Consider the following 15,207-nt stretch of genomic DNA (forward strand, 5'->3'; position numbering starts at 1 on the left):
GAAACCTTGCAATTAAACTTAGCTTCATTTTATACAAAAAATGTGTATCAACAGCACTATTTTCATTTAAACAATTAAAAAGCGCTTTTACCAAACTGAGAAGTAAATGTCAATATTTCTTTATGGGTGAATAAATGTGTGAAGTGCATCAAAACCAAACTCGTGTAAATAACAAAATAAAAACAATAACAAAAAACAAAGTACTTATATGCGAGAATCGTAGAAAATTATAGGTTCCTACACTCAAAATATATACCAATATATATATGCAATAAGCACATCAAGTTTACTTTGAGTTCTATCAATATAAATATGAGTTACAATTATATTTTCCAAACCACTGAATACGTCGTGTCTGTATAATAAGTTTTTTTTTATAACAACGCAATCGGATGGTTATGTAGTAAGTACTAATCAGTACTAAAATAGTATGGTACGCCTAAAAACTAGATCAATAAAATACAATAATATCAATATGCGTAAACATTAAAACAACAGCATTCAGAGACATATTTAAGAATTTTGCGCCCCAGCTAAGATAAATCTAGATACCGTATTATATCAAAATGCTCTCCAAAATTCAAAATTTACCGCCCCCCCATGCCACCCTAAATACGTCTCTCACAGCATTAATGATTCTTTAAAATCGGAAAATAATTATGTCAGCAATGTAGACAACCCGTAGTAGTGTAGTAGCTCATTTTTACTCTGATATCAAAAAATAAAAATTTTAATTAAACTAAAATAGTTAAAAAGTATATTATATTCCTATCGTCTCACCTGGACATTGTGGAACTGACGGTCGTCTGATAGTGCTGACGTGCAAGTACTAAAACAGTTCTTTTCCCACGTAAATACTTATTGTGTGGTTATCGTTTTAGTTTGAAGGTCGTCCGTTGTTTCAAGACTGCACCCTAAAATAGGTTACGGGGTCGATTTGTATCTACCAGCTATGAAGTTTTGTAGACACGCATAATGTCTACGACAAAACGTGGAAATGGCAATGTAACAACGCGAGGCTTACTCGAAAATAATTCATTTTACGGAAACATTGTACAGACATTATTACAATTAAACATAATTTAAACATTTGAACTTTTAAGTGATCGATTAACGGTGAAAATGTTAAAACACACTTTTGGACCTACATTTTAATTGTAAAGTACGCTTAGACATTGTTCCACAACAATAACGACAGCCACATTATCACTTCTAAAACATAATCATTAACAACTACATAATATATTATAATATTATATAATCGTCACAACTATTAATAATAGTCGACAAACTAAGACGTCCACTTTATATAATTAATATCACTACAATAGATAGTATTTTGAGATTATAAAATGATATTTAACTATACATTTTACATTAACTACAAATTATTAAATTAAATTTTTAATTTTCGTATTCATTGAATCATACATTTTTAATAAGCTTATTTTCATTGCTTATTGTAAAATATCGTGCGTTTAAATAAAATCTAAGTGAAAAAATATTTAATATTAAACAATAATAAAAGAACCTATCTTTTTTTGACCTTGGCTTCAATGTCCATTAATGCTTCGTGTATTACAAATTCTTTAAATTACATTAGTTCACATTTTTTTTTTTAAATACTTATATGCATAGTTTTCAATAATTTATCTTATTTTAAAATTTAATAAATATTAGGTGCTGCTATGTGTTGTCATATAGTTGAATGCTTCTGACAAAATGCAAAAAATTTCAGCTTCTTTTTTAAAATATTTAATTTTTATAGTTCATATACGTAAACTTAATATAAATATATAATAATAATTGTAAAATATAAATATAAAAAAATTGTTGGTTAATTTTATAGTCAATATAGTATTATTGTCGAATTATTTAATAATATATAAATATTTGCATTGTATTAAAAAAAAAAAATCAAAACACTATAATACAATTCGAATGATTTCTAAAATACCAATAAAAACTCCAATATTTTTCAGTTTATATTTATATTTAAAAAAAAAAGCATAAATACCATGTTATATAATATATAATAATATAATACACGAGTATAATATGGTTAATTGTTATGCACTTATTACGTACTCGAACAAATAAACTTTGTGCAAATTCTATATGTATACGTACCTACTCTCACGCTTCGCTGTCAGCCCTGCGCTGGTGTTTATACCATAGTTATTACTATATTCATTATTATAATTTATAAGTTCGCGATTTGTATTATAATTAATGTCCCATATTCTGGACAAGAAATTAAAGCAAAATTAATTTCAAATACTAGATCTTTATATATTATTTCCTATGAGGATATTCTCAGGACATTCTTAAGAACAATTTTAAAACACCATATTTTATAGGCAAAAAATGTGCCTACATCAATAATATAGAGAAATACAATATTATGATTATTAAACACGATTTGTATATTTTTTCCACATATCATAGTTTAAAGAACTATAAATTACTAATTATTAATTACAATAACAAGAAAAATAAAGTATAATTAATTTTAGCAGACTGTACCATAGGTATATAGGTACCTATATAATACTATTTGATAGATACTGCAAACAATTTTAAATCACACCCTTAGAAGCTTCTTAGTATACCTGTGAACAAAATTCAATTACTTGTAAATTACTAATATGCTTCGAGGCACTACCAACAGTTCATATTACTCGGAAAACAATAAACACCTTTCATCAGATCAGAAGTAATGAGACTAGTAATTATATAAATTTACTAGTCATCACAATAATTATTATAGTATCTTAAAAGGATGCCAGTATGAAAATATTTTTTTGTTTAACGATTTTTCGGATGATAGTAGAATACTACAATAGCTACAGCTGTAGTTAAGTCACCATATGTTCAATATAAAAAGAGAACTTTATCTGTGCAATATTATCCTTTAATTTTCCGATGTCATGCTTATGAAAAAAAATGTTTATATTATAATATCACAATAAATTATGCAACAACGCTACTGATATGAAATCACTTCAAAGTGGCTTAGAATTAGTATTTAAACATCTTTTAGGATTAAATTTAAATATTTCTCAAATTTTCATTAAAATTATTTATATTAAATCCCTCAAAAAGTGGGCATGTAGTCACCTCTTAATATTCATAATTAATTATAAACGCAAGTGTACATCCACATACTATAAAAAAATATCTAGTATAAGTATCTCTAAACTCAGTCCATTTCTAGTCACTTAACACCATTTTGTTGAAATACAATTTTTCTGTCAAGTGGCCTTTGATTCCTCTAACTTTTTAATGACTGAATACCATATTTTAGTAAATGGCGAAGTATATTTAACACTTTGCATTGGTTAAGTTGCCTCAAGTAAAATATGGTTGACCTATTAGATGTTTATAAAATATTTCTATTTCTATCTGTGCCACTCTATTTAAAATTTATGCTAAACTTGTTAGAACTTAACACAGTTTACTGGTGAATGTTTTCGTAATAAACGTGTAACTATTGATAATTTCCGTTTAATAATATTATTAATTATTGATCAACTAGATAGTTACAATTAACAATTAATAATATTTTAGAGTACCTATTTAAATGACTTAAATGTGTACTTAAAAATAATCTTATAATATTTATTAGATATTTTTATTAAACAATAACAAGAAAACCCGTTAAGTATTGAAATATGACACTATTCGATACTGCATGGCTACGTCATGAATAATAATATACGTATAAACACTTTATAATAATAAATAATTGTTCATTACTGGCGGTAACTCTGAATTAGAATTATTACAATAAAATAATATCGTTACAACTATAGAACTGTGATAGAAGAATTTATAACATATTTTATTCACCCCATTTCCGTTACCAATCTGTGCCATGCGAGTTCTAAGGGAAATACACCACGGCAGCGGTACGTTGAGCTATACATCAACGCCATATGCTTTCCGACATGATGAATTGCCTAACAATGTTCAAAACGCATATCCTGAAATATTTGTTGTCCTACCGATGTTGAACGCAAACAATCGATTTCGCTGGTTACACACACGCATACGTATATATTATATTATGAATAGTCGATAGCAATATAATACTATATACCAAACAATTACTACACCAAAGTATAATTGATTAATTCTTCAGAGGCACCCGAACGATTAATAATATTATTAATGCCGTATCCGCTACACCGGTGTGTTATTATTATAATAAGCACCCGATCTATTATCGGATCTGCTGCATGTATATATAATACACATAATATACAGCCCCATTTGTATATTTTGCGTAAAACCTCATCGTCAAACGTTCACATTTTTAAATTCTAAACCCTAAACAATATTATACATTTATTATAATATTCTGATGTTGTGGCGCAACGTGTAAAAATCGTGTAGTAATATAAAGGTAAATAATGTATTATAATATGTCATGGCGTCGAGTTTAATTTAATAATAGTATTTATACATACGGGTAATGCAGAACATGTTTAAAAGCCGTTTACTTAGTTGCGCAGAAGGTCAAGTCAAATGAAATGCCCTTGTAGTGTGCCATATTGTCCAACGGTGAAACTATATTTGATCGTACTTGGCTGCACGCGTTATACCAATCAGTAACATGCTTACCCCAATTTAAAATTATCGATTCAATCATACCGTAAAATTAACAATCCTTTTCGATATTTGAACTTCGAACAAAGTAAAATTTTTAACAATTTGTCCATATTGGTTTGTTATTACAGAAGACATAACATCAACTCGTTTATTGTATATTATATTTGAAAACTATATTATCATGGACGATGAAATAATTATTATTATTAACTTAACTTGTTTCACTATGAATATATATATATATATATTACCATATTTTCTAAATATACAAACATCACATGCAAATATATATACAAATATACGTATATCGTTTTACTTAGGTACAACACACTAATGTATAACTAGCGAAACAACTACAGAACTTTGTCCGGGATGAGAATAAACGTCTAATAAGTTCAGCGATAAAACAGCTGAAATAAGTCAATGTTTAATAAATGTGTGTTAAAAGTTTACAAGTATTAAAACGCTTAAAACTAAAACAAAAATAATATAACTAAAATATCCAAACAGTGAAAATTCTTCTTTTTTTTCAAAATATTTTATTCAGAATAATATGATAAATTGTACAATGAATAATATATACATTGAACAATATTAGGTACCATATTATAATAATAGTAAAACTAATACCTAATTTATGTTTGAAATAATATTGTAATTGGTACGGGGAATTTAATTTAAAAATAATGTAATAAATGTATTAAGAAGACACGCAGTTAATATAGTTTATTTTTATACATATAGTATACTTAGACCTCGTCAACATTTAAAATTGCCATTATGTTTCGGAAGGAAAATATCTTCAGACCGTAAATATCCCAGAATAATATTTTCCGTTATTGTGTAAATAATTTATTAATCTTAAATTTAATAATCGTGGGAGCCTGAAACTCAAATTGATGATTTATTTTCGTGTTTTATAAACGTCACGGCTATATTTTCACCCCGTTTATTGTGTGTACATTCGTATAAATACATGACTATATATATATATTGTTATTACTATTATTATAATATGTACAGTAGTGGCGCTCTCGGTTTCGCCGATTTCATCGCATGTCTTAACGAACCATAACTAAAAATCAATAATTATTCATAATATGTACTTATACAAATACAATGCATATTAATTTCCATTTTTGCCTTTTTATCGCATACCAATATTGAGCAATATCTAAATCAAAACGCCTGTTTCTTTATCTCATCTAGATAATGTATAAATGATTGCCATGTAAGATAAATATATCCTATCTAGATGAAATATATAACATATAAATAAATCAAAACAAATAATTTTTGAATTATTTCCAACGGTATTTAATGTAAGTACTTATTATTGCTTTTAATATTATTACTGTTTTAGTGTATAATCAAATAAAATATTATTACGCTATTCGTGATAATATATATGAGTATGGATTTTATTTATGTTAATTCTCTTAATCTCTTTCTATAAATAATATAATAGTTGATATACATAAGATATAATCATTTACATGTATGCACACTGAACATTGTACACGGAGACACAAACCATCACTGCGTTATGGATACCTGTGCGTACCCTTTTTCAGTATTTATATCTATTTATTTAAATAATTATTTTCTAAATTTAGATAATAGTTGTGGGTAGATATAATCTTGTATTTTGATCACTATATGAAGCAAAGATTATTAAAATTGTTTATTTAAATAATATTATAACGATAAAATAACAAAAACACATTAACTATGTAATATTAAATTATTAGTTTTGTGTGCATTTAAAACAAATAATGAAAATACCTTTCATTTATTAACAAGATGAAAATGTGTACGTATTCTATAGAATATTTAAAAAAAACTTATTATAGATATTGTTATCAATTTGTTTTTATTAGCGACATTGAATCGAATACTTTTTTAAGTATAAATTAGGTGCAATATAGTGAGCGACATCTATCGGTGTCAATTTAGTAGCTTTTATAAATAAAAACGCATTGTGTGTATGACGTGATCTCGAACTCGTTTTTCAGTTGCATCTTCCTGTTCCTGTAAATACATTGATAATGTTACTTGCAAAGCATTAAAAGTATTGAATTTCATCAGCTACTGGTGAATTCAAAGTCACCAGCTATAGGTATTTGAATTAATTCACGTTGGTCCTATTAATAATCGTATGGGACCCTAAAACAACTGATTTGATTCAATAAGAGAACGAATTCAGTGAACATTTTTGAAATTTACAACATTTGACAATATTTTTCAACCTCAGAATTATGCTCCTATAATCTATCTTCTTAATTTATGCTCATTAGATGATCGTGGATACTTATGTAATCTTTCATTTCTCCATATTAACATCTAGAGTAGGTATGGTATACTCCTCTTTCTTTTTAGTACAAATTAATTTTAAAGCCATTGCTCGGTAAGTTTGCAAAAAGGCATAACTTATCTCTATTTTTCATTCACGACCAACTATCAAAAAATGAACCTGTCACGCGTTTGACAAGCATTAACAATGATGATCCACTATTCCTTATTTATTTTAATTATGCTTTAAAATTGTATTTGTTATCTTACCGTTATGTTATATATAGTATACAATGAATATATAATATATTAGTATTTTGTAATCGTACACCTAAAAATTACTGTTAAAAACCAGTATTACTATTTACTACATACCGACATATTTAAAACAAATCTCTAATTAAATATATTATGTACTACTACAATTACTAGTTACTACTACAACTACTGTAAGATACACGACGTAACTATAAATTTGAAAATATTTTGGTTTTTATAATATTATTGTATTTAACTTGTGGTTTTGTACCTCGTAATAAAAATTTTCTATACTTAATATAATTCATACAATATTATTGTGTAAACGTATTTAAACAAAATAAATTTGTTGACACTGCATTAAATATGATACACCGCAGTAGTAATATTGGTTTTCCCGGCACCTTAAAAATATTATGTTGTTAAAATAATATGAAATATTACGTACTTCAATAATTATACTGCAATTATAATCACACGGCGTTTCGGATAGGCATTTTAGGTACATTTGCCAAAATTTCACGATTCAACATATAGTTAACGTATAGTTCTTGTTAAATTGTTGCTTATAAATATTATTTGTTTAATACTACTTCAAGTGCATATATCACTGTAAATTGCTGACCAATACTATATAGCTCTTAAAAAAATAAAAACTGACAATACGATTGTACATTGTTATATTACTGTTTTGCATACTTTCGTGAGTTAATCATGTTATATTTTATATTAATAAACTACTACTGATAAATTATTTCTTATTAAATGCATGACATTTAATTAAATACACTTCAATACTAAAATAATGATCAGAAGCCAAGTTATGGAACATTTTTCTCAGTAAATAACTATCATTGTATGTTTGTTTTTCCAATATTTAATAAATATGATTTATTAAAATAATTCAAAGAATAATATTATATCAATATCAATCAATTAGTATATAAACGACTGTATGAAGTTATTTTAGATGACCGAGTTTTATAGAGTATGAGCTACTTTTAGTGTAATGCTAAAATAGATAGTTTAAATTACGATAAAATAAAAACTGTTTTTCTAAAACGGTTAAATTATGATTACAATGAGTAAGAACCCATTTGTTGTTTTTGGTTCTTTACTTGATTTATAATTAAACCTAAATGTTATAGTAAAATATATTTCAAAAAAATACTGTAAGAATATACTAGTATTATACACTTTATTATAATTAAGTTACTGTATACTGTATAGGCGTCCAAGAAAGCTGCGACCGCGTCATTTCGTCACGGAACTGTATCTATTCACAAACAAGACATATAAAACCCCCTGAGATGTCTACCTCTCTGTGACGGATAAAGGATGACATTCCGTTTGTTAACCGGCAACGTGGTGATTCGTTCGGACTGACGTCTAAATATTGATAGTCTTTGCGCTGCCCCGTTGAAGATCTATAACTCGGGATCCCTTACGACGCCTTTTACTCGCGTTGAATTTTTTTCTTAACATATATTTAGCATTTTCAAATTAAATCTACATCATATACTAGCGCCCGTATCATGAAACAAATTTTTCAAAACACGTGAATCGATACGCAAATGCGTCAAGTTTCATGCCCCGGATTTACTGGATACCGTACATCGAACCCACGTGTTATTTTATGTAGATAATTTATTATACATTGTATATTGTACAGCGTGTGTGTGATCTATATTCAACTTTGTGTGTGCTTATATATTATATAGGGTGATTCACTGAGCATACTCACCTACATTTTTTTCTTTTGAGAATTAATTAATTTAAATTTTGGTTTATGGGAAATTTTAAGTAAGCTAGTCGACATTTCAATTATTACCTAATTTTTTATACCATTTGACATTCAAGATAGTATTTTTAGGCAGATAACTTATTTAAAAATAATGATGCATTTAAATTAAAATTTTAACGAGTTAAGTTAAAAGTTAAAGTTTAACGAGATATTTTCTAAATTATAACAATATATACTAATTAAAATGTTGATATAGATTAATATTAATTACTAACATTTTAAATCATCAACTCCAAATCTTCTAAACACATTATCATGGATACCTTATTATTTACAAAATAAATCATCTACTTATAAATTTACAAGAAAAAAAGGTGATTAAAAATGAAGTTGGTACCGCCACAAGATATTTCTTAAATAATATACAAAATCTAAGTATTTAAAAATAAGGCTATTAAGTACCTATAATTAAATGACTTATTAACTAAATTAAAGAATAAGTTTGAGTAATGAGCATATGCTTGGTGAATCACCCTGTACAATTAAAACGAAATAGTGTATAATATGTATACTGTATAGTTCCTGTACTGAGTGAAATATCGTTATACGCGTCGACTACGACAACGGAAAACCATCCCACGTACCTAATTTGTTAGCGAGTTTCCGATTCAGTTCCAGCAGTGTAAACTACGTGGTCAGCTGCATGTAGAGTGGATTTTGGTGTATTTATTTTTTGGAAATTTTAATCCCAAGCTTAACACATTTTTTACCATATCTGACAATGTCAATACGCCAATAGGTATACGTTTGAACGTTTCGATGGTTACAAACTTGTTTTATACAATGGTATTATATATTAATAAAGTATACCTATTATGTATAAAGTATATTTTATTAAAAATAAAATTTTATCGTCATACAGTAGTCAGTCGTCATCTAATAATAATAGCGTGATAACATATTTTATAATAATATATTTATGTGTTCCGAAATAAAAAAAAAAAAATGATTTTAAATAATTTTTTTTTATCATTACAGTAATATAAATTTATAAATTATAATGCGTGTGCATAAAACCGACAATTAATTAAATCAAAGTCTTTTAGATTAATAATTCCAAAAAATAAATCGTATAAGCAGTTATTAAACGTAAACAATGTATTATAATTATATTTAGTCTATTTAATATTTATATATGTATACAATATTAATATAAATCGGTGTAATTATTGTTGTTTGTCGCAGATTTTTACTATAAATTTGCACCAACGTAATATTGTTAAATAAAAATAATAAACAACTATAACTTATACTTTCTAACCATAAACCGATTTTTCTATACACCATACATATAAACATTTATATTTGAAATTATACTCCACATTTTCTATTGTATTTATTAAATAGTTTGCATTGTTGTTTCAAAAATCTTACAAATGAGTACACAGCTCAATATATTACAGAAACTCAAAAGTAAACGCGATTCTTCTGGCGATTATAATTTTAGTTTTGCTCTCGTTTTTCATTCCTAAAAATAAAAATAATGCTGACATACTGGCTTGCTATCGTGAGATTTTTGGCAAGCCGTTCATTTTTTCTTGTTATACATAATATGCCCACGGTGCATTGGCCTAGGACTGCTCTGCAAAATTTCTCAATGTTTACCCATGTATGTTTAATCGTGTATTATAAATAATAAATTAAACAAGACACGTATGATATTAATAGTAATCGAATCCAATCTTGGAAAAATTATTCGAATATTAAGATTAGGTATATGTATATAGCTGATCTAGTACGTTCCGTTAAAATATGTAACCTTAAATATTATTTCAAAAAAAACGGAACATGTATATGGCAATAGCTGAAAATTCTAATCAATCATCCATCCGTCCAGGATTTATGTATATTATATACATATTATAGTATAACGTTCGATGTAAATATTTTTAAGTAATTAGATATAAAATACTAATTTTACACTTATTACTTGTAAATTTAAGTAATATAACTATAAACTATCCTCTCGTCTCTCTTAGCACTCCAATTCTAACAACTGACGTTACCGAGGGGGGCTATATCTCACATCATTCTTGTCCGGAATTGTACCAACGTACAACTTGTCCGATGCGGATTACGGTCGAAAACTAAAAAGGAAACTATTAACATAACTAAATATGTATGTTCACCATAGGGTGGTTGTAGATTCTACCAATATAGTATATGCCTATGTTAACTGCACGAGGTTTATCGATAACGCGCGAAAGACAGGTATTGCTAATTCTATTGGCCCGACCATTATTATATTATTTACCACATTGTAGTAATGTAATTCATGATCACCTCTATAGCTGTATCTGATTATTACACTATGATTGAAAAGAAAATGTGTACAATTTTAAATAAAATATGTATTTTTACTTTACCAAATTTAAGAATAGTAATTATATATAGACATTTGAATCAATTTAAAATTTAAATACACCACATTCGGAAAGATAATAATAGAATCACCTCCTATCGTCGTATTCTCTAACCTCATCCGGGTAATACTAAATGATTTTTACTACATATCTAATTACAATACAATATAATTGGCTCCATTAATTTTATATTTAAAATGGTATTTCGTTTACTTTTTATGACAACCTATATTTTTAATTGCTCATATCTAAATGTGAAGCAAAAAACATTTTGATTTATAGGTATTCGATATTTATTTATCAAAATATATAGAAAAATATTCAACTAAATTTATTGTTTGTTTAAGTAAAAAATAAGTAAAACCTCCCAAAAAACTGTAAGATACAATATTTTTTCAATAATTCAATGTTCTTTCTATACACGCTATAAAAAAAATCCTTTTTTTCAAAAACCATACACTAGTAATATTATCGTGATAGTATGCTATTAAAATAATCGATTGATATAGAATATATAGAATATATTCAAATGTAACGAATATCTATTCTATGGAATTTACATGTTTTATACTTTTATTTACTCTTTTTTTTTTTTTAATTCCATTATACCAGTAGATTTTACATAGGTACTTAAATACTTGTTTTTCGATATCAATAAACCCGATTAGAGTAGGTATATACTATTTAGCATACTACAACATGTCCAAATATAAATCAGTGGCATTTACGTACATATCGGACATTGACGGAGATTGGAGTGACTTACGGTGGCTTATCCACTCAAATAATTCCCAAGCCCCTCAAAAAAACTTTGACGAGTATTATTATTTTATAGCATGAGATATTAGAACGTTTTGTAATATCTTGAAAACTATTTAAAAAATTGACTAAGTTTAGTTAATTTTCAAAGTAAATAGTCTTTAATCTTAAGGCCCGTATAGTCGTCTCATCTCAAAAATAAAATGCTATTAAAACATAATTTTAAAACTAACCCATTTTTTTCTCAAATAAAAATATTATATTGGTAATAACCTTAAGACCTAACCCTACAAAAACAACAACAATATTTAAAACATTGACCGGTGAGGGGGTTTAGTTATGCAAATTGTTTTGACTATTATTTTAAATATAATTAATGTAACCTTTATTTAAAAACTTTAACACCTTCCCAAAATTTGGACTAAATCTCCGTATGGTGACGTTAACAAATACTGCATAAATGATGATAAACGACGAAAATACATGAGGTACGTTTGACGAACAAAGAGAAATCAGCGTGTATTTACGTGTCCATGCTGTTTATACGAATTATTAATCATATATAGTTTGTAAATCTATGTGTAGATTTCCGCCATAACTGCACATTAAACATACTTTATAGACAACTAAACAATAATAATGTATGATGTGTCGTAGTGTGGAAATAATATTTATTGTCTGTGTACCTTGTATAAGTGATACAAGTAAACATTCAATTAAAACAATATAATAATTGATTTATGACGTTTTGGTTGATGATTTCCATTGGCAAAATCATTTTGCTAATACACATTTTTATAATAAGTCAGCAACCATCTGGTAAGATATAAACTAGTCAACATAGTATGTACTATACCTACAACACGGTATAGAAGCTACCGTGCCTACAACGTAAATTCCGTTTATTTTGAGCTCCGTAGAACGGAGATTACATTGTTGAATGTTGGCCATTGCTCAACACAATAATAATAATCATTAGATTTCAAGATTTGCTTAATTTTTCGTACTAAATTCTGTTACAAAATTATATAATGTAATTATCATAATGACTCATAGACCATTGATCGATAATAATAATAATATAATATTGTATTCGATCTCCAGTTATTCAATAGATTTTTAGTCAACAGTAAACGTTTAAAATGTATAAAAACATTCTATTCTATTATTATTTAACAAATTTCGGACATCGATCGAAAGCTCTATTTTACTTATCACATAGTGCTTTACTATTTTTTGTTTCACATATCTAAAAATTAATTTTAAATCACTAAACCGACATTTTAGTCGTTTATAATATTATTTTAATGATGAGATTAAAATAAATATATATAATATTATTTACCGGTTTCCTATATCATTCTACAGCTAAATGAACTAAAATAATGATATTATCAGCTCTACGCATTGATAATCGAGTACAGGTTATAATGAAACATAATTAACAGGAAAATCTCATGGGGATCGCCTCAATATTATTAACATTTTAATTTGTCGTTAACATATTTATTCTTGTGTAAATTATAATCTACATGAACAATATCCAATTCTACTAATTACCTATATTTTGTATGTTACAGTTATCTATATAAAAACTACCTAGTCAAATTATTTTATATTATAGGTACTGTTTAATGTTCATTCAAGCATAATAGCGCGTAGTTTGTTGAATGAACGCCACCATGTGTCTATAATATTCTGTTAATAATCACATATAAGTTTATAACTTACACAAAAACTAAGAATTTAATATTTTGTAAACCATGGATGTTATTTAATGGAGAGAGGTTAGATTATTAGATAAGGTAATGTTCGTAATAGGTCAACAGTCAACGTATGCCATATAATATCTATTATATATACCTAATCCTGAAATTTTTCATATTTAATTTATAAACATTCATAAATATATGTACCTCTTAATATAAAGAACCATCAATGTATGTAAAAAGATAACAGAATCACATCATGCTCACAATGTCAACATTATAATAATTATATGTATTTTATTGTTGGTAATAAATCATAATTACATAAAAAAAAATGTATACACATTAACGTTTATATATATATATATTATAAAAATAAGTATATCCGTATCACCGTGAAATTACTAGTGACACAATTACATTCTAGACGTTAAATTACCATTTCATTGTGATGTTTAAGTAACAGACATTTTTAAATATAATACTAATAATACAGCTCTCGGTTACTTTTAACAGATAAAAATTAGCTTAATTAGGTACATAATATATTTATTGTTTTTATTCAACTTTTTGTATAGTATATATAAATTAATAAAACATTATCTTATTTACATTTGTAACTACATTGATAATAAAAACATTAACAAAACATTATAAGCATTTTTAACATTAAATTCATAAAATATGCAGTCTAATAAATAATTTAAAACCTACTTAAAATTATTATTTTATTATTCAAAAATAATAATAAAATGAATAAAACAACTTAATAATGTATTTAAAATATATTACCTATCTTAAAGATTATTATTTTTTTTATTATTATTATTATTATTTTAATTCTGTATAATCTAGATTATCATGAAAAATTAGGTAATATGATTTAAATTTTAAATTATATATAGATATTAATTATTATTTTATCATATCAATTAATCGTTAATATAATTAATGAAAACAACTAATATACATTATAATAATAGACTAAATAGTATACCATTCATCATTATCTCATGAAATTACAAATCATAGCAGTATTAATAAATGTTGAAATAAAATAAAATATAATAATAATTTAACATTTGGTAACGTAATTTTGGTACAATAATTAATAAGTTGTAGACGTAATTTTCAATTTTAATAAAATATTTCAAAGCCGTTTTTTGTGAATTTTTGTGTAAATACTAGATACGTACATAGTACATGAATATAATATATATTATAAAACTAAAATTTTCCAAAGAATTTAAAGTTTATACATTAATATTAATACATTTTCTTTTGAATTAGTATGATATTGTATTTTAAAGTTTAATAATATCGTTCACATATTATTCTCGACGATATTAAATATTATTATTCTAAGAAAAAATATATAATAAACAACGCACTACACTAATTTCATAAA

General features: G+C 25.9%; 1 protein-coding gene across 2 annotated transcripts in view; it reads right to left on the bottom strand.

Moving 5' to 3' along the window:
- The window catches only part of LOC132930625 (uncharacterized), a 31,521-nt gene that overhangs the window by 13,375 nt on the left and 2,939 nt on the right, over positions 1-15,207 (bottom strand). The window contains exon 1 of one of the 2 annotated variants that reach the window (XM_060996598.1): positions 781-898. The exons of the other annotated variant lie outside the window; for it this stretch is intronic. Coding sequence (XP_060852581.1) covers positions 781-788 — 8 coding nt within the window. The 5' untranslated portion in view covers positions 789-898. Of the gene's footprint in view, positions 1-780; positions 899-15,207 lie in introns of those variants that run through there. 2 annotated transcript variants of the gene reach the window in all.

This window comes from Rhopalosiphum padi, chromosome 4, assembly GCF_020882245.1.
Source record: "Rhopalosiphum padi isolate XX-2018 chromosome 4, ASM2088224v1, whole genome shotgun sequence".
Classification (NCBI taxonomy): Eukaryota; Metazoa; Arthropoda; class Insecta; order Hemiptera; family Aphididae; genus Rhopalosiphum; species Rhopalosiphum padi.